Source organism: Pituophis catenifer, unplaced genomic scaffold (assembly GCF_029215685.1).
Source record: "Pituophis catenifer annectens isolate HBS135680 unplaced genomic scaffold, rPitCat1.0.hap2 SCAF_9, whole genome shotgun sequence".
Lineage (NCBI taxonomy): Eukaryota > Metazoa > Chordata > Lepidosauria > Squamata > Colubridae > Pituophis > Pituophis catenifer.
Window position 1 is genome coordinate 23,837,641 of NW_027256889.1, and position 21,314 is coordinate 23,858,954.

The following is a 21,314-nucleotide window of genomic DNA, read 5'->3' on the forward strand; positions in this document are numbered from 1 at the left end:
GGTAATTCTTAATATGAGATCTTACCAGTGTCCGGTCAGATTCAGTGCGACTGGCCCTCCAACTACTCTCTAGGCATCTTTTCCGGCGCTTCATCTCCCTCAGCTCCTCGGTAAACCAAGGAGCCAGGTGAGATCGGCGCCGGGTCAGAGGCCGCAAAGGCACGACTCGATCCAGAGCTCCAGCAGCCGCCCTATCCCAGGCGGCCACTAAGTCTCCAGTCGAGGCGTGAGCCAGGACCTCAGGCATTGGCCCAAGCTCCGTCTGGAACCTATCAGGTTCCATCAGGCGCCTGGGGCGGTACCATCTTATCGGTTCCGCCTCCCTGCGGCGGGGAGCAGCGGTTCGAAGATCAAGGCGAAGGAGAGAGTGATCCGACCATGACAAGGGCTCGATGGCTATGTCCCCTATCTCGAGATCACTCAGCCACTGTCCAGAGACAAAAATCAAGTCCAGTGTGTTTCCCCCCATGTGCGTAGGGCCATGAATTAGCTGGGTCAGATCCATAGCCGTCATGGAAGCCATGAACTCCCGAGCCGCCTCAGACGTCTCACCCACGGACGGCAGGTTGAAATCCCCCATGACCATAAGTCTGGGGGTATCAACCGCCACCGCGGCGATAACGTTGAGTAGCTCGGGCAGGGCTGCTGCCACGTGGCAGGGAGCCAGGTACGTGATCAGCAAACCCATCTGAACCCCATGACCCCACTTCACAAGGAGGGTCTCACAACCGGCCGTCTGAGGAACAGTGGCCTCCCTCGGCCTAAAACCTTCTCTAATAATAACCGCTACTCCCCCGCCCCTCCCCTGAGACCTCGGTTGATGGAATGCGTGGAAGCCTGGTGGGCACATTTCTACCAGAGGGACCCCTCCCTCCAGGCCCAACCAGGTCTCCGTAAGCCCTGCCAGGTCCAGTCCCCCCTCCAGAACAAGATCACAAATGAGGGGGGCTTTATTTACTGCGGACCTGGCATTGCACAACATCAGCCGAAGGCCCGGGCCCTGAGGGTCTGTGCAACCTGGAGAACGAGTGGAGCCTTGGGGGCCGGAGCACGCTACCGCATGGAGACAGCGGGTGCGCGCTCCCTTAACATGATATGGCCCCCTGCTCCCGCCATATCTACCCCTCCCCCTCACAGTACCGATGGTAAAAACACAATCTGGACAAGCTCGACCCCCCCCCATTTCCTCCGGAACTCCCACCCCCCCGCCGCGTATAGTGGCCAGGCCTGACCTTCCCCTTGGTGGGTTATCCCCCAAACCCACTACCCTAGTTCCAGTTTTACCTCCCCCCCCCCTGGGACCCCTTAAAATTTTTCCCAAAAATTTACATAAAAAACCCCTCAACCCCCTCTTCGCCGCATGCCACCTCTCTGGGTTCCAAGACCCGTCATTGAGGTAGGCCCTCGATAACGTGGAGGGCCAGGCTTGCGAGAGGGGGGAGTCTCGCAATGCAAGAAGCTGTGCCCTTCGGTACATCTAAGCTCTGAGGTAGTGATAAGGTATGGCCCAGGGCTCCATGATAGTCCAAATTGTCCTGAAAAAAGGCAGGTTGACCATAAGCGGAAGAGTCTCCACTGTCCTCTCACGGCAGTGGGGGAGTCCAATGTTCCAACCAATTCGAGGGTAATCGTCCAACCAGTCTCTCACGATGGTTGGCCAACTAGCCATGGGGGAGGTGGTACATCCCATCGGTAGTGAAACAATGATAGAAACCGGCTCCGTTCGTCCTCCTGTAAGCTGCCATTTTTCATACAGCCAGCGTGCTAGATAACAAACAGAGCCAGGTCCAAAGTCTCCAGAAGAAAGTAAGCTGTCCACAATATTCATACAGGTAGCGTATAGATGGCTAATACAGGCAAGCGGATAGATGGAAAATAGGTGGGAGCCACCTCCATCGAGCAGAAACTGGCAGGGCAAGCATGTTAGTCATAGGGCCTGATAATGGCCCAGCTAGGACGGGGGGGGGGGGGGGGGAAGAGGGTTAACCAGGGCTTTTTTTTTCGTTAAAAATGTAAAATATTTTAATTACATTTATTGTTATATTTTACTAAATATTTTAGAAAGGAACATGCAAACTAATACAAATTAATGAATGAGAAAGAGAACAGAAGAAAAACACAAAAAAAATTACTAAAACTACATGAAAGGAAAAATATATAAAAAGGAAAAGGAAAAGAAATAAAAAAGATTTAAAGAAGTAATATCCAGTCTACCTTGAACCAGTTAGAAATTATAAATTTTCCTCTTGCTCTATGGTTACAACATAATTCTCTTTTTCTATAATCTGTTTTGTGTAAACATCAAAACCATAAACCATAAGCTCATTTTTTTTATTTCACATAAAATGTCTACAAGAACTTTCCAATAAACATAGATATTACCTCTTCTCTGATCAAAGAAGTCAATTTAACCATCTCAGCAAGTTCCATCATCTTCACCAACCATTCCTCCATTGTAGATAATGATGAATCTTTCCATCTTTGTGCATATAATAATCTTGCTGCGGTTATATTCATGCCTTATTTTCATCATCTACAGCTCTATCACTTTCAGCAACCATCCTTCCATACAATTTATATAACCATCATTTCATACAATTTATAGCAATTTGCAATCTATAGCTCTTTCCATAAACATACATTTTTTTCATAACTGAAGTCAATTCACTTTTGTCATAAATGCTCTCTGAGTCAACAAACATGCAGTACTTTTTCTTATATTCATATATTTTTCAATGCCTTCTGAAGAGCAAAAATCATGTCTGTACACCCTGACATAAAATCCACTTCCCAAATTTTGTTTATTGCCACCTCTTGTACACAATTAATCAGAATTCCACCAAGTCTCTTCCCAGAGTTACTTAATAAAATTGTGTAAATTTTCCATTTACTCTTGTTTCTGTGCTTTCCCCCTTTGTATAAAGGAATAACAAGGACATTCCTTTAAACCAGGGGTAGGTTCTATTTACCTTTACTACCAGTTCGCATCGTGCCCACGTGCATGTGCAGAAGCTTCTGCACATGCACAGATCACTATGATGACATCCGGGTCAATGGGCGGAGCCTCCCACAGGTTTTACTCCCAGGTCTTGCGAACCGGTCCAAACCGGGGGCAACCCATCACTGCTTTAAGCCCCATGCACAGTTACATTTTTAATTTGTAAATTGATTTTATGGCATCCAACTCCAAATGACTCTGGACAGCTCACAATACACCAAACAATATGGAAACAATATATTAAAAAAGCAAACAGACAATAAAACTGTAATTCAGAGGGGGGGGGGAAGAAAGAAGTAAGATAATGAACTGGGGTACCTGCAAACATCTCACCAATAATTAGCATCCAAGAAAAGAGAATCTGCCACCCTAAGGCAAAGCCTGGAGAACAATCAGGTCTGAAGGGATAGCTCCCATCAACAGGCTGGGAGCTATCCAGATCCCTGGGGAACCTCATTCCAGATAAAAGTCTTCACAAACACATTAAACAAAACACCCAACAGCTCTATAAGCAAACCACATCCATATTTTAACATTTCATGAGATAAACTATCTACACTTTGACCTATACTGGGGGTTTCCCCCCCAACTTTCTGGCAGCATATATGATATCCTTTTCATCAGCATAGGCTTGGATACTAGCATTTATAGCAATGATTTTGAGTCCACATTTCAGCATACCATTAACATTATCAGGTATATACAGTTCTTCCAACATTTCCTCATCTTAAATTCAACACAAATGATGTCATTTAGTTTAGTTTAGTTTAGTTTAGTTTAGTTTAGTTTAGTTTAGTTTAGTTTAGTTTAGTTTAGTTTAGTTTTTATTTTAGTTTTAAATTGGCTTTATTCATTCTTGTGGCAGATCTTTATTTGGCCTCTTCACCTATTTCATTCATGTATATGTATTTGTGTGTGTGTGTGTGTATCTGTGTGTGTGTGTATGTGTGTGTGTATATATATACATATACTTACACACACATACATACATACATACACACCAGTGGTGAAATGTAAAATTTGTTACTACCGGTTCTGTGGGCGTGGCTTGGTGGGGGGTAATGTGACTGGGTGGGCATGGCCAACTTTTTTTTTTTTTTACTTTTGAAAGCATTTTTTCTACAACCTCTTCAGCCGAAGAGGTTGTAGAAACAAAAATGCTTTTAAAAACCTCTGACGATCAGGTAACTCAGCTGGGATTGTCAGAGGCTTTTAAAAGCATTTTTTTTCTACAACCTCTTCGGCTGAAGAGGTTGTAGAAAAAATGCTTTCAAAAGTAAAAAAAAAAAAAAAGCCTCTGCTGATCGCGCGGCTCAGCTGGGCATGGGGGTGCGGCGCAGGGATTTTTGCTACCGGTTCTCCGGCGATCCGGTCCAAACCAGGAGCATTTCACCCTGATACACACACACACACACACAATTTCCATCACAATCTTTCTGCACTGTCTTAAAGAAACTAAACAACTAAACTAAACTAAACTAAACTAAACTAAACTAAACTAAACTAAACTAAACTAAACTAAACTAAACATAATATATTTTCCATCATCATTTTTTTTGGCAGCAGTAATTCTTTTCCATGCTTGCTTCCCTCATCCACAACCTCTTTCACTTTCATCAGTCTACCAAGTGCCATTTTTAATGATCCATAAACTTCTGCAGTTCTCACCATTCTTTTCACTGTGTTCTAACCACCTTCAACATAATCTTCCCTTATAGCTTTGTGTTCAGCTGCTTGGACAAGAAAGCCCCTGAGGTTTTCTTGGCAAGATTTTGGGAACCTTCTTCCCAGGCTGAGAGGGAATGATTGGCCCAAGGCCACTTTGTACCTAGGCAACGCATGAACTCATGGTCTCCTGCTTTCTAGCCTGATGCCTTTAATTGTTATGCCGCACTGGCTGGTTCCTTCTGTCTACTTTCCACCCATTCTTTTCAAAGGAGAATCTATTTCTTGATACTTTATCATACAGGGCTCAGTCTTTTTTTTCCCCTTGTGGACAGTTTATTTTTGCATTACTTTGTTCTCTTTCTACATCAATGTTTTTCCACCTTTGACATTACTACATATCTGCCAGTGGTGAAATCCAATTTTTTTACTACCGGTTCTGTGGATGTGGTTTGGTGGGTGTGGCTTGGTGGGCACGGCAGGGGAAGGATATTGCAAAATCCCCATTCCCAACCCATTCTAGGGCCAGCCAGAGGTGGCATTTGCCGGTTCTCCGAACTGCTCAAAATTTCCACTACCGGTTCTCCAGTACCTGTCAGAACCTGCTGGATTTCACCCCGATATCTGCCCCACATATAAAATGTTTCATTACCCTTGAGTCTTTCACTGATTCCCTCTTTTTTTCATCATAAACATCAAAGCAGCCATGCTTTTAAAGCAACCATCCTTTTACTAGTCCATGCATAGAAATAGTTTTTTTTCATAAACCAAATATGCCAAATCAACAGTCCTTTTCCAAGTAAATAGTCACCAGTCACTTCTCCTCTTGGTCCTTTGAGTGGGACCAATAACTGTTTTTCTTCACTCACATCTTATGTCCGTCTATCCATCTATCCATCCATCCATCATGTCACTTAGCAGAGTAACCCAATCATATTCATTTAGAATATTTTATTTATTTTTATTTTTTAAAAAAACACAGAAATAAACATACAATACATCTTTTCGGAACAGAGCATAGATCCGGTCATAAATTTGTTCAACTTCTTGCTCATCTTTAACAAAAAATTTTATATTCTATTTTTGCCATAATACTCAAATCTCAGCTATTACCATCTTATAAAAAACGAACTCATATTAACTTGATCAAAGCAATTACCCTTCTATTAATCCACCTTAAATCTTAATTCAATTAATACCTCATAATACATTTCACAATTCTTACCCTAAATACCCACTATTAACAATACAATTCAAACATGTTTATATTTCTAAACCTTATTTCCATTTCTAAAACTTCCTTACATTTTATTATTACTTCATATAATAGTCATTAAATCTTTATTTAATTATTACTTCCTCAAATTTAAGTCTTATCTCTAATCTTGAAAATATACCAATTTGACATTTAAATAGAGTTCTTAGTTCAAATAACACAACATAATACAATTCACAATAATCTCCCTAGATTTAGAATATTGAACACCGTTTCCCAAATCCTTCCCGCTCTTTAATTCTTACAATAGGGTAGTATCCCTCCATCTAACACTTGCAGGATCTAACACTTGAAGGTCATAGGTCTCATGTTTATGGATGACAAGAGATGCATAAAAGTTTCTCCTCTATGCAAGGAGCTAAAGACTGAAAGTGACATTTTTTTCCCCGAATTTCCCCTTTTTAATCCTTCTGCTGGGTTTAGTTCTAATCAGCCCTTTGAAGTCGACGAGGCCTGGAAACAAGTGCCACAAGAAATACTAGAACTTTATTTTACTGATAACAATGAAATATTGATAGTTATTCCTTCCCTCTCTTTAAACCAGTGGTGAAATCTGAACCAATGTACTACCGGTTTGCTGGCTGCACATGCGCGCTGCATGCCAAATGCATGCTGCATGCATGCATGTGCACCATGCACCAAATGCACACATGCACGCATGTGCAGTGCACACCAAAAGGAGGCTTGGGAAGGTAAGTAGAACAGTGCACGGGGGGTGTGATCAGCTGTGGTGCGCAATCGTCAGAGCCTTTTTAAAAACCTTTTTAAAGCATTTTTTTACTACAAGCTCGGGCAAATAGGTTGTAAAAAAATGCTTTTAAAAGTTAAAAAAAAAGGCTCTGATGATCAGGCACCACAGCTGTGATCATCAGAGCCTTTTTTTACCTTTTAAAAGCAGGAAGAAACGACACCTGGGCAGGTGAGCTGAGCCTTGTGCTGCCATCACTACCAGTTCTCCGAACCACCTGCCACAATCGCTACCGGATCGCCTGATCCGGTCTGAACCGGGAGCATTTCACCCCTGCTTTAAACCCAAAGAAGTCAAGGTGAAACTACCATGAATTTTTTTCTTACGCTTTCTTGATCTCCTGGGTTAAGTTTACATTTTGCTAGCGGTCTCTGCATACCTTCTCCATGATCATCTCTGTGCTCCTCTACACCTCCTGTAAATGCTACTTCGAGTATAAATCTTTCTAAAAGGACAACAAAGAACTAAAAGGATCAGTTTGTCAATCTCCTGTCAGTAGCAGAAAGCTTGATTCTCACACGTCTCAATATCTGGATTTGTTGTAAGGAAAAAAGAGGCTAGATTACAGAAGATATGTGGATCCTAGCTCCTTTAATCAGCAGCTGTCTTGAAGTGGGTCTTCCTTGCTGCCTTTGATCCTTTTTCTAAAGCAGTGTTTCTCAACCTTGGTGGCTTATAGATATGTGGACTTCAACTCCTAGAATTCCCTAGCTAGTATTTGTGGCTGGAGAATTCTGAATGCTGAAGTCGGCACATCTTAAATTCACCGAGGTTGAGAAACACTGCTCTAAATGTTTCTTAATAGAACAAGGGAGCTGGCTAAGTTATTGTTGAGCTATGAATATGCATCTGTTCTTGTCTTGCAATGTTTTGCAAATGTCCATTGTTCTGAGGCTCAGAGAGTTCCATTATATCACTAGTCTTAGTAGTCAGATACTTGATACACTTAGTTTCCTTTTCTCTTCCCTTTCAGGTTTAATTTGGAACCAGGGTACGATTTCTTGCACATCTATGATGGCCCCAGCTCAGTTAGTCCCCTGATTGGGAGTTTCTATGATACCCAAGTACCAGAAAGGATTGAGAGCAGCAGTAACAACCTCTTCCTGGCCTTCCGCAGTGATGCTTCCGTCAGCAATACAGGATTCGTAATCCATTACACAGGTATTTATTTTATTTTATTTTATTTATTTTATTTTGTCGAGTACACATTAGATAATATATATAATTATAAGCATGAATTGAATACATAAAATGATTACAATTAAAGGGAACATTAGGACAGGTATGGTAGGCATGCTGGTGCTCTTATGCTCGCCCCTTAAAGACCTCTTAGGAATGGGGTGAGATCAACAGTAGACAGTTTTAGGTTAAAGTTTTGGGGGTTTTGGAATGAGACCACAGTCTGGTAGTGCATTCCAGGCATTAACAACTCTGTTACTGAAGTCTTATTTTCTGCTGTTACAACTTCTGGAAGACTATGCATGCCATTCAGGGGTGGGTTCTACTTACTTTTACTACTGGTTTGCATCATACCCACGCGCGCTCTTCTGCACATGCGCAGATCTACTTTGATAATGTCCAGGTTAATGGGCAGAGCCTCCCGTCAGTTTTACTACCAGTTCTAGCGAACCTGTCTGAACCAGGGGCAACCCACCACTGATGCCGTTCTTATTGCCTTCCTCCATGTACCAACAAGCAGATGTCAAATTTCGTTTGATCTAGCAGCTGATACAAAGCTTTGTATCAACTATAAAAAAAACCCTATTTCTGCACTTGTGAGTGCTTCTAGATATATTGGAGTCCAGTTCCATCATTCCCCACCCAATGGGCCCACTCTTGTAATCCTTGTGTTGACATGGCTTTGTACCCTGGAATTATAGGTGCTGAAGTCAAGTCCAATAATCAATTAAAAGCCATGGGAAAAAGTTGATGCATTCATTTTTATTATGTGATTAAGTTTGAAAATTAAGCCCATGTAAGAACGGAATTGCAAAGGGATGCAGTGGCTCAGTGTCTAAGACGCTGAGCTTGTCGATCGATTCAGCGGTTCGAATCCCTAGTGAGCTCCCATTACTTTTCCCAGCTTCTGCCAACCTAGCAGTTCAAAAGCACGTAAAAAATGCAAGTGGAAAAATAGGGACCACCTTTGGTGGGAAAGTAACAGTGCTCCATGCACCTTTGGCATTTAGTCCTGCCGGCCACATGACCACGGAGACGTGTTAGGACAGCGCTGGCTCTTTGGCTTTGAAACGGAGATGAACACCACCCCCTAGAATCAGGAACGACTAGCACATATGTGCAAGGGGAACCTTTACCTTTTTAAGAACGGAATTAGAAAAATAAAAATATTTTTTTGAAAGAAAAGTCATTTGCTAAGTAGGTGCATCATAGGAGTAGGAGGAAATTGTAGAGGTGTTTTATTTTGCCCTTTTCCCATTCCTCCTCTGTATTAAAGCAATCCAGTCCCATGCTGGTGACTCTTTAAAGAGCAGAGTGTGCCCTTTTCCATTTCCTTCTGCTTTTTGGTTTCTGTCCTCTTGAAGCACATCTGAAGTTCATCAGGTGCAACATTTTCATGCTGCAGTGGGTTTAAAGATTTGTTTGGTACACATAGGCACTTAGCATGCACTAAAGGGAATAAGGTGGGAGAAAAGCTATTTGTATTCTATGTAAGATGCACTGGTTTTATTTTTTTTATCCGTTACCTTCTCTTCTTTCCAACCCTAGTTTATTCAAAGTGGAGAAGAAAACTTTTTCAACTTTTCTTTGTTCCTTGGTTCATGAAACAAACATTCTAACTGATAGAACTTAGAGATCTCTCTTGCTACAAGAGAGATCATCTTAGCATTTCAGTCTGAGCAACTGCCCATGAACCGCAGGTTGATAATGGCAATCTGGCCAGCTGAAACTGCATTCTCCACTTTGAGACGCTTTGTCATGTCAGAAGAAAGTGACATGGGGTGAATCATCTAACTCAGGGGTTGGCAACCTTAAGCACTCAAAGAGCCATTTGGACCCATTTCCCACAGAAAAGAAAACACCGGGAGCCACAAAACCCTTCTTGTGCCTGACTATTTCCTGAGCGGCCACAGAACTAGCATATGTAGTTGAATTAAATGTTCTGTTTTCATCTGATTTTTTTCTTTTCTTGAATTTATCCATGGTTGGACTCAAAAAGCTCAATAGATTGTGTGCTGGCAGGTATCACAAATTGGCAGTTGTAATATTTTGAGCAACAGGGAGCCGCAGCAGAGGGATGAAAGAGCCACATGTAGCTCCAGAGCTGCTGGTTGCTGACCCCCTCAATGCCTGACTAGGTGGCTCAGTGGCTAAGACTAAGCTTGTCAATCAGGAAGGTCGGCAGTTTGGTGGTTCAGATCCCTAGTACAGGTCTCCTGTGTGAGCAGGGGGTTGGACTAGATGACCTCCAAGGTCCCTTCCAACTCTGTTACTGTTACTGAAGCAGATGGCTAGTGATGCCCACACTCCAAATAGACAGGGGTGCATCCAGCCTTTCTTCTACTTTGCCTAGATGTGCAAATAAGTGAATGGTTAAAACAAAACAAACTTGCTAGTGGTGTGTTTGTAGGTGTGGGTGTGTGTATGGGTGGGAAACCACAAGGAAATAAAACTCCTAGATGGAAGGCAGGAGAAAAGCAATTTTGTAGAGTTGCTAAGAAAGCGACATAGCTCTGTCTATGTATTCAAAGGAGAATGGACTCAAGTAAAGAGAATTTTTATGCCTGGATACACACAACCTAAAAATGCTAAGCATGACCAAATAAAATAAACAAGAAATCCCAGGACCCAAGAAGTCAAAAAATTGCAGCAAGAAAGCAAGTAAGCTCTTCCTTACTACTGTTGAGGGAGCTAATTGTGTCCATTCATATATAAGATCTTTCCCAAACAGATATTTGGACCTAATAAACACCTCTCATTTAGAATATCCAAAGCATCATTCCTGAGAACTAAAAGAGATAAAATTTTTGAGCCCCTCTAGTCTGGGTTTAAGGGACACGGTGGCTCAGTGGCTAAGATGCTGAGCTTGTCGATCGAAAGGTCAGCGGTTCAGCGGTTCGAATCCCTAGTGAGCTCCCGTGACTTGTCCCAGTTTCTGCCAACCTAGCAGTTCGAAAGCAGGTAAAAAATGCAAGTAGAAAAATAGGGACCATCTTTGGTGGGAAGGTAACAGTGTTCTGTGTGCCTTTGGTGTTGAGTCATGCCGGCCACATGACCACGGAGACGTCTTCGGACAGCGCTGGCTCTTCGGCTTTGAAATGGAGATGAGGAGTCAGGAACGACTAGCACATATGTGCGAGGGGAACCTTTACCTTTACCTATTCTGGGTTTATGTTGGGATATGTATGAGTGTCTCAAAATGTATGTAGCTTAGGATGTGTGCAACCCATAAGTTTTCACAGTATATTTTATCTCAGTATGAAATGTTCCTTCTCAAGAAAGGGTAGCTTAGACATTCACTATGTTGTTCACTACACAGAGAAATTTTCACTACGGGGTGGGGGGGAATCCTCAATTTCAGCAATAAATTGCTTCTTCAAAACCAAAGTTCATTGATTGACACCCAGTCGGTTGATTTGTAATGGATTCCTTCAAGAAAAACGACCAGTTTTTGCCATTGCTTTTGATGAAGGAGGGGACTGATTAAGTCAAGGCCACATCTGGAAATGGAAGTTTCCTGTTTCTCTCTCTCTCTTTCTTTCTCTCTATCTCTCTCCAAAGGATACCTATGCAAATGTTTGTGCCCTTATCTAGTCACAGAGCTGTTCTGCTGGGAGCGAAAAGCGGCATTTTAAACTTTCATGCATGAAAGGAAAGCCAAACATCCTGAGCATGAGATCAGAGAAATCTGAACTTGCAAAAACTGGAGAACTTGAGAGAAAGGAAGGAGGAGGAACGACAGCCTTCTGGCCAGGATGATACAACCGAGTTCAAATTCCCTTTGAGACTTATCTGAGCTTGCTGCCTTCAGGGTTCAGGCAACTGAAGTGGCAGGAAAGCATTTGTAATGAACCAAATAATTAAACCTGTTCACTGGTTTTCGTAAGAATTGGGGAACACGATTGCAGTTGCAAAAACCAACCATCTACTTGGTCCTTTTGTCTCCCACAACACCCAAATTAAAATTGTTTTGACACTGACACCAACATTCAAGCCAGTATCTACTACTGCTAATTGAATGTCCAAGAGACTCAGTTTTTCAAACTAAATGAGTCTGAAGGGCAAAAAATTCTTCCTTGGGTGAGATTTAGAAAAAGGAAAAGAGCAATTGGGCTGTGAGGAGTTATTGTTGGTTGCTTGTTTGCTTGCTTTCTCCGGGGTATGGAAAACAGCATGGCCAGTGTTGTATGAAATAGTCCGCCAAAACAAGTCACCCACCTTTTATTGAACATATTGCGTGAAACTAGCTTGTGTGGTTATTGTTTTGGTTTAAGCCCAGGTAAGACTCCCAAAGTAAGTTAATTGTGCAAACTGTGGTTCATTTAAGTAAGGGAGAACAACAGGAGTAAATCCAAAAATTTTCCCTACCGGTTCTGTGGGCGTGGTTTGTGGGCATGGCAGGGGAAGGATACTATAAAATCCCCATTCCCTCCCCACTCCAGGAGAAAGGATATTGCAAAATCTCCATTCCCACCCCACTCTGGGGCCAGCCAGAGGTGGTATTTGCCGGTTCTCCAAAGTACTCAAAATTTCTGCTACCAGTTCTCCAGAACCTATCAGAATCTGCTGGATTTCACCCCTGGAGAAGAAGCATGTTGTGTGAGCATTTCTCTCAAAGAATCTGGGCCGTTGTCAGCAATCAAAGAAAATCAAAGTACAATTAGCAAAACATAAAAGTAAAGATCAAAGATGGCAAGTGAATGAATGAAGAAACAGGTTCTCACTTTCCTCCCCAAAGGTCTGAGTGAAGACTGAGCTCTTCATGGATCTTCTGAATAACAGCAGTGTAGGAGGCATCTGGATTGCAGGGAGAATCTTCTTCCAGAGGGCAGGCACTGGGCACATTCTCCCATGCTTTTGTTGTGACCAAGGCTTCCTGAGTCATTAAAACACAGAAGTAGTCCCAAAAACCTCTTTTATTGCAACAGCTGTGAATTACGTTCATTCACAGCTGAGTCCCAATTAGTTGCAAAAAGTTCTTTTGGGAGAAGTCCTTCAGAATAATCACCAACCTTTATCTCCCTTGACACGCTGCCTAAGACCTACTTGGCAAAGCACCACTGATTCCAAAATCAAACAGAGATGCTGACTGGGAACAGAATTAACAACGTTGCTTTCCTGCAAAGGGCCCATGTGCCTTTGCTCCTCTTTTAAGCCTTATGGGAGGGGCCAATCATCTCCAGGACTTACTCCCGAGTCGTCCCTTTAGTTTTAACTGTTTGTGCCTTCTGGCAGCTCTGTGTATGCGTACACTAGGAACAGGCTCCTCCTGTTCCTCTGCCTCTCTGCTGTCTGACTCTGGAGGCTCCGGAGTCTGCGCATCACTCCCAGATGGCCCTGGCCCCATCTCTGCCTCCAACACAAAGCCCTTGTCCGAGCCTTCCCCAGACTCCAGGACTGGCCTATGTTCCTCCCCAGCCTCCTCACTGTCCAACTCCACTGCCAGCTCTGCAGGCTGCTGGCAGACCACAACAGCTTTAGTCATTGCACATTGCCCAGCTATTGGGCTGCATTTCCATTTGCATCATCCTGCACTAATGCTGTTTCAAAAGTGATGCTTGGATATTGTAGTGGTGGGCTAATACTTGGGGGAACATCTATTTTTTTATAAAACACCATGAAAGAATGCAAAAAATTGTGAGGTGATATAAATGGCACAGCAAAACATTCATAAGTTAGTCCCACATCCATGACCAAGAACTTTTTAATTCAGGCACATGATGCTCCTTCTCTAACCTCAGACAAGAATAAATGAGAGAGGCGGCCATAACATGTCTCAAGAAGGGAATCTAACCCCCCTCATCCTACTCACTCTAATATTCTTGCGGGGAAGAGGAGACATATGGACATGCACAGGTTAGGCTGCAAATGTTTCTCTAACCAGATGCAAGAAAATAGTATTAATCCTTGTAAAAGTCAGAAGGGATCTCCTCCTCCGGCCAAATTGATGTGAGTGATTTCCCTGTCTTCCCCAGTTGAGTATAATATAATGATATAGGTAGTCCTTGACTTACAGCCATATATTTACTGACTGTTTGAAGTTACAATGGCACTACAATGGCCGGTTTTCAGTTATGACCAGTGGTGAAATGTAAAATTTGTTACTACCAGTTCTGTGGGCATGGCTTGGAGGGGGGAGTAATGTGACTGGGTGGGCATGGCCAACTTTTTTTTTTAACTTTTAAAACCATTTTTTTCTACAACCACTTCGGCTGAAAAAAATGCTTTTAAAAGCCTCTGACGATCCCAGCTGAGATGCCTGATTGGTAGAGGCTTTTTTTTTCTTTTAAAAGCCTCTGATGATCCCAGCTGAGCTGCGCGATCATCAGAGGCTTTTTTTTTTTACTTTTAAAAGCATTTTTTCGGCCGAAGAGGTTGTAAAAAAAATGCTTTTAAAAATTAAAAAAAAAGCCTGTGATGATCGCGCGGCTCAGCTGGGCATGGGGGGGGGGGCAGGGATTTTTGCTACCGGTTCTCCGAACCAACCGCCTCCATCGTTACCGTATCGAGCGGGAGCATTTCAGCCCTGGTTATGACCATTGCAGCATCCCCATGGTCACACAATCAAAACTTATTTAACAACTGCCTTGTTTAGCAATATAAATTTTGGGATCAATTGTGGTTGTAAGTCAAGGATTACCTGTATTTATATTTCACATATATATAATAGTCCATCTCAAGTATATGATTCTGGGCACCATAGCTATTAGCTCTGCAGAATGTTTTCTGCCCTGTGGCCCTTCACTGTTGAAGACTGTTGGGGGATGTGTCAGCCATGACTATGGCTGACTGAGAATCTCCATAGACATTTACAACACCCTTCAAATCGGTGGAGAAGTCCACATTTTTTTACTACTGGTTCTGTGAGCGTGGCTTGGTGAGCATGGTGTGGCTTCATGGGCGTGGTTTGGTGGGCATGGCAGGGGAAGGCTACTGCAAAATCTCCATTCCCACCCCACTCCAGGGGAAGGATATTGTAAAATCTCCATTCCCACCCCACTCCAAGGGAAGGATACTGCAAAATCTCCATTCCCACCCCACTCCAGGGGATGGATACTGTAAAATCTCCATTCCCACCCCACTCCAAGGGAAGGCTACTGCAAAATCTCCATTCCCACCCCACTCCAGGGGAAGGATACTGTAAAATCTCCATTCCCACCCCACTCCAGGGGAAGGATACTGCAAAATCTCCATTCCCACTCCACTCCAGGGGACGGATACTGCAAAATCTCCATTCCCACCCCACTCCAAGGGAAGGCTACTGCAAAATCTCCATTCCCACCCCACTCCAAGGGAAGGCTACTGCAAAATCTCCATTCCCACCCCACTCCAGGGGAAGGATACTGTAAAATCTCCATTCCCACCCCACTCCAGGGGAAGGATACTGCAAAATCCCCATTCCCACCCCACTCTAGGGAAAGGATACTGTAAAATCTCCATTCCCACCCCACTCCTGGGGGAAGGATACTGCAAATTCTCCATTCCCACCCCACTCTGGAACTCTCCAGAGGTGGTATTTGCCGGTTCTCCAAACTACTCAAAATTTCCGGTACCGGTTCTCCAGAATCTGTAAGAACCTGTTGGATTTCACCCCTGCTTCAAATGGTGCAGGAGTATGAATGGATTTCCAGAAAAATTGTGGACTACAGGAACCATTTGTGCTTCAGTTTGAGATGCAGACAACACAGATTCATCCCCAACAGCCTGTGGCTGTCTTCAACAGTGAAGGAACACAGGGCGGAAAACATTCTGCAGGAACCACAGCTCCACAACTCAATCCTTTCAACAATTCCAAGAAGGCTCCACACCTATTTATACCACTCAGGTGACCCTGAGGACACAGATAAACCTCCTAGTGGCCTCAACGACTCTCTAAAAGGATGCAAATGACCAGCTGTCTGCAAGGAATATAAATCCTTCCATTCCCCACTATCCAGTCAGAGCTGAAGAAGCTTCTTGGATGAAAGGTGAAACGTCTTCAAAGAAAAACAAGAAAGTCCAGTTGCCTCCTGAAAAAGCACATTTGGGACATTATTCTAAGCCAATGCTCCCAAAGCAGGGTAAATGACCCAAAATTCAGTTAAAGGTTGTTGTTGGGTTTTGTTTTTTGTTTTTTTGGTTTTTTTTTTTTTTGAGAGAGGAGTATAATGACATATGAACCCATTACTCATCTCAACAGGGACATTTCAATTGACTTAAAGGTTGCCACAGGTACTAAAATATATTTGAAAATCTCCCAAACTATTGTTAAGATAAAAATCAATGATATTACCAGTGGTAATTTGTTGAAACGACAAAGTTCATTCAATGGTATAACTTTTATAATACAAATAATTCTTGAATTACAATAATTTGTTCAGTGATTGATTGAAGTAACGATGGTCCTGAAGGAAAGGACTGGACCTTGAAGTTTGATAAGAGTTTCTGATAAGTTTTTGGTTAATGAAATTTGGGAAGCGCTACTCTAAACTGCAATAGGGATTATGATACATGATTTATGTGACGTAGAAACCATGATTGTGGGTAGCAATGCAGTAAGGACATATAATCAAAGGTTATCCTCTTGATGTTCTCCAGAAGTGGTGAAGTAATTCTTTCAAGCAGTGGACCAGGAAGTTCAGAAGGAGCAGGTCCTACATGCCTAGAGGCATGTAAGCAGAGGTGGGTTTTAGCAGGTTCTGACCAGTTCTGGAGAACCAGTAGTGGAAATTTTAAGTAGTCCAAGAACCGGTAATAAAAATTCTGACTGGCCCCGCCCCCATCTATTCTCTGCCTCCCAAGTCCCAGCTGATCAGGAGGAAATGAGGATTTTGCAGTAACCTTCCCCTGGATTGGGGAAGGAATGGAGATTTTTCCCTGCCACATCCTTTCCACTGCCCCGCCCCTTGCCCCGCCCCTTCCCTTGCCCCGCCCACTAAGCCATGTCACGCCCACCAAGCCACACCCACAGAACCGGTAGTAATTTTTTTTTTGAAACCCACCACTGCATGTAAGGCTACTGTAGTGGATGACTAGGACTTCCAGCGTCATTTTAAGATGGTTGTAGGAAGGAAGAAAGCACAATGGGATAAGACCCTCAGGAAAACACCAAAGTCAGTGGAGTTTGCGAGCCCCTCCTCTTTCTCTGTCAGTACTTTGTTGTGCAGTGTGAAGTGTTATTTTATTCCTCTGCAAGCAAGCATCAAGACAGAGATCAAGCATGTAGCTGAGATGCCTGACAGAAGGTGGGAGGCATCATGTCAAGCCAAAGATGTAGCTGCTATTTAGATAAAAGACAACTTGGCTCTTTAAAATAACGAGAATAAGGGTAGAGTGATCACAGGGATATAGTAGGACAGAGGATTCATTATGAGCTTTAGAAATAAACACTGTAGAAAGAGAAGAAAAGTTTTTTTCCCTGCCTCTCTGGCTTATAAGTGGTTTATTGGTATTGATGTGTGAAGAGTGGCTTTTATGACCTCGCATCATCCAGGCAATCACTCTAAGTCACCATTGAGGATGGGGGTCAGATTATATTGTAGATGACTAGCATGCAAACCAACTAAAGCCCTCCAAAACATCTTAAGTAAACCAAAAGACTCAGTAGCCCCAGAAGAAAAAACAGGCATCATCTACAAACTACAGTGTAAGGATCATAACATCCACTCTGTGGGACATATGGGCAGAGAGGAGGACTAGCAGAATACATCCAGTCAGAAGACATGAGGAAAACTCCTTAATTGAACAACACATGGAGAGACTTCACCATAGTTGCAACTGGGAAACTGAGCATCCTAGATCATCCAAGTCCAAAAACACAAGAAAATTCCTGGAAGCCTGGTATTCAGACAAAGCCATCAATAGGCACATAGAGATAAACCTGCATACCATTCAAACTTCTGCCAACCTAGCAGTTCAAAAGCATGTAAAAAATGCAAGTAGAAAAATAAGGACCACCTTTGGTGGGAAGGTAACATCGTTCCGTGCTCCTTTGGCATTGAGTCATGCCGGCCACATGACCACGGAGACGTCTTCGGACAGCGCTGGCTCTTCGGCTTTGAAACGGAGATGAGCACTGCCCCCTAGAGTCAGGAACGACTAGCACATATGTGTGAGGGGAACCTTTACCTTTACCATTCAAAAGAGACAATCAAAAACCTAAAAGACCACAATATCACCTCACCAGCAATCAAAACTAGATAAGCAGCAATTAACACCAAGTTAACCAAGGGGGCCACAGTGGCTCATGCGGTAAGACGCTGGGCCTGTGCATCTCTGAGGTCGGCAGCTTGATTCCCATGAGTGAATAAACTGTGTAGGGACAAGAAAGCCCCCCCCCCCACCATTGCCTACCAGCATTCAGGCATCCCACGGGTAAAGATAACACCACCCGAAAAAATTCCTTTCACAGAGGCAGCCAGCCATGTCGGTGATCCTTGGCTAACACATGCCATATATAAAAACAAAACCACCAAGGTTAATATTAGACCAACAATCAAACAGTAAACAATACCCCAATCAAGGAACTACTTACTAACAAACAAACAGTAAACAGCCTAATCAAGGAACTACCAAGAACGCTCCCACCAACACTGGCAGGACAAGCCAGTTGTTATATAAAAAGAGAGAAAACCCCATTTCCTTCTAGCACTGATGCTGTTACTTAATGAAACAACCAAGCGTAGAGAGTACTAAGGACCCCACAGTTCAACTACTGCATGTAGACAATATCTGAAATCTATCGGTGAATTCTTTCTGGGAGATTTAGAACTTTGGGAAGCAAGTTTTTAAACAATCTGGAACAGCCAGAGATCAAACAAGGGCCTTTTACAGATATGGAGAAGGCCATGGACAGCCGAGAAAATAGACTGTGATTATCACCTCCAATGTGAAAATAATACCCTTTTACAGATCTGAAAGGGGTGTGTGTATTTTTGGAAGTCTCAATCCAGAAATACTTCGGACTCATTTCCCACGTGTCCATCCATCACCTAGAAAACAAAGTTTTGCTAATAGTACGGAAGCACTTTGCAAGGAAATCAGGACTGGTGACCTACATCATGGGGAACTGCTAACAGGATGAGTCTGAACCATTGGAGGAAGGGAGAAAAGTGTTCTGCTCCTCTTCACTATGACAATCTGATTCCCAAATATAGTTTCTGATTGTGCCAGGGCCATGCTGTTCACAATTAAAATAAAATATATTAAAAAAATGTTCTGGTCTTTTAATGAGCAATTTTCAAATGACAAAACCTCTGGATTAATCAAAGCCTCTAATTATATTTTATGCATGAAGAAAGAAAGAAAAAAGATTACACACAGGGGAAACCGAGGGGAAAAAAACACATTTGGCTAATTTTTGTTTCCAGTCTTGATTGATTTTTAGCATTTCTATCTTTTTATCTGTCTGTTAAAACTGACCACCGTGCTTATCTGCTTTGAAGTGAACTTCATTGAGTTAAAAAGGGCCCCTTCCTTGGCGACAGAGATGTCTGTAATCACCTTTCAATTATCTTGGCTGTGTTGCTCATCAAGTTAAGAGATTCGCACTGGAAAGGAACCTTTGCTCAGTCAGAGTGATGCTTGAGGAATTGAATTTTTTTTAATAAATTCTATTACAATCAGCATCTTCTCGATTAATGTGGGGCAGGAATTGAGCTCTCAGCCAGCTTTTGCAATTCCTGCATTTTCCAAGGTAACTTTCTTAAAGCTGCAGTGCAGTGGTGAAATCTTCCCCGGTTTGCTTCCTCATGTGCATGCACAGTGCATGCCAAACACACACTGTGTGCACATGTGCAGTGTGTGCCAAATGCATGCTGCATGCATGCATGTGCGGTACGTGCCGAACACGCACTGCACATGGAAAAAGGAGGCTTGGGAAGGTAAGTAGAACAGTGAAGGGGGGGAACAGCTGTGTCGCGCAATTTAGATTCACTAGAAAGCAGGATTTCTTACTTTCTAGCGATTTTAAATTGTGCAGCACAGCTGATCATCGGACATACCGGTTCGGACCAACCGTTAGCTTTTTTTTTTAATACCGGTTCGCTGAACTGGTAGCTTTTATCACTACCAATTCACCCGAACCGGTAGGATTTCACCTCTGCTGCAGTGTATCAATTCTACTCGTGTCTGATCTGTTCTATGGCTATGGAGTCAGAACCTCAGGTCCCATCATTAACACTGGAATTGAAAGTTGTGGTTTTTTTCTCCACTGTAATACAGTATATAATTTGTTGTCTGTACCCATAAATAGCTCTTGAAAGAAAAAAAATGTTTTCTGCTTCTTCCACATCTACCTGGATACCTGTAGATGTTCTTTCTGCTCAAAGCTGTGATGAAGGATTACCCCAAACTGGGTTCTGTCTCCCGATACCTCTTTCTTCTTGATTTCTGTTTGTCAGATTCTACTCTTTCTTTTTCAACAGTTATACCATTGTTTTGAATTACCTCCATCCTGAGTATAATTATACATGGTCTTAGCCTGATTATAATTAAAGTCAGTGCAGATAGTAATTGGCCTATTCAGAAAAGCAGTTTGTTTCCTTGCTGTTTTTTCATAAGGAGAGATCCTTAACAAAACTTATAATTATAGTCTAAGCTGTCATCTTCTCTTGAAACAATGGAACATTTTTCACCATATGGCATTCCCCAATGTTCCTTGGAATTGAATCCAGGGGGTCTCTGAAAGAGGAAAGACAAAACAGTCAAGATGGCTGCTGCAAGTTGTGTGATTAACATCTTACCCTTTTTTTTTCCCTGCAAGCATTGCAAAAATTGCCAAAAGTACTGCTGGTGTGACGTTGATCACACCACATTTTTTAATAGAAATAAATAATTAACATCATTATTTTTTATTTATAAATCCATTTATAAAGACAAGACTTTTTTTAAAAAAGATAATAATAAAATTTAAAAATGTATATTGTGATGCCCATTAAAAATGTATATTGTGATGGCAAGCTGGTCATGTGATTGATGAAGCATCAATCACATGACCAGCTTGCCTTTTTTGACACAACCCTGCAAAGTGCCCTGCTTGGACCTGTCTTGAATCCTGGATCTCCAGCAAACGTAGGCATTAATCTGGGACTGAGTTTCTTCAGGCTTTCAGGCATGTTGATGCAGAGATTGCAGGAAACAGAAATGTAGGATCCTACATTTCAACAGGCAAATAATATGAAATTTCTTGATTGATAGACCCATGAGGTCTCTGCTTTGGCTAGACATGGCTTAAGACTAGAACCTCTGTTTTCCCCTGAGCTGAAATGAAGAGATTTGCAACATCCATTCTTGTGACAGGCAGACAGTAATTGGCCTCTGAGCAGACCAAGTCTGGAATTAATAATAAGATATTCCACTAACCCTGAATTCAGCAATTCACTCTGACTGCTGCATTTCAGGCTGCAGAGACGGATCTCAGGGGCTGTTAATCTAACTTTACATGGATTTGAGTATTGGTAGTCATGACA

The 21,314-nt window shown here is 42.6% G+C and overlaps 1 protein-coding gene across 1 annotated transcript in view; it reads left to right on the plus strand.

Annotated features, from left to right (window-relative positions):
• CSMD2 (CUB and Sushi multiple domains 2) overlaps positions 1 to 21,314 on the plus strand; it is an 819,526-nt gene that overhangs the window by 633,674 nt on the left and 164,538 nt on the right. The window contains exon 29 of the mRNA XM_070950069.1: positions 7,661 to 7,848. Within this exon, the coding sequence (XP_070806170.1) occupies positions 7,661 to 7,848 (188 nt within the window). The remainder of the gene's footprint in view (positions 1 to 7,660; positions 7,849 to 21,314) is intronic.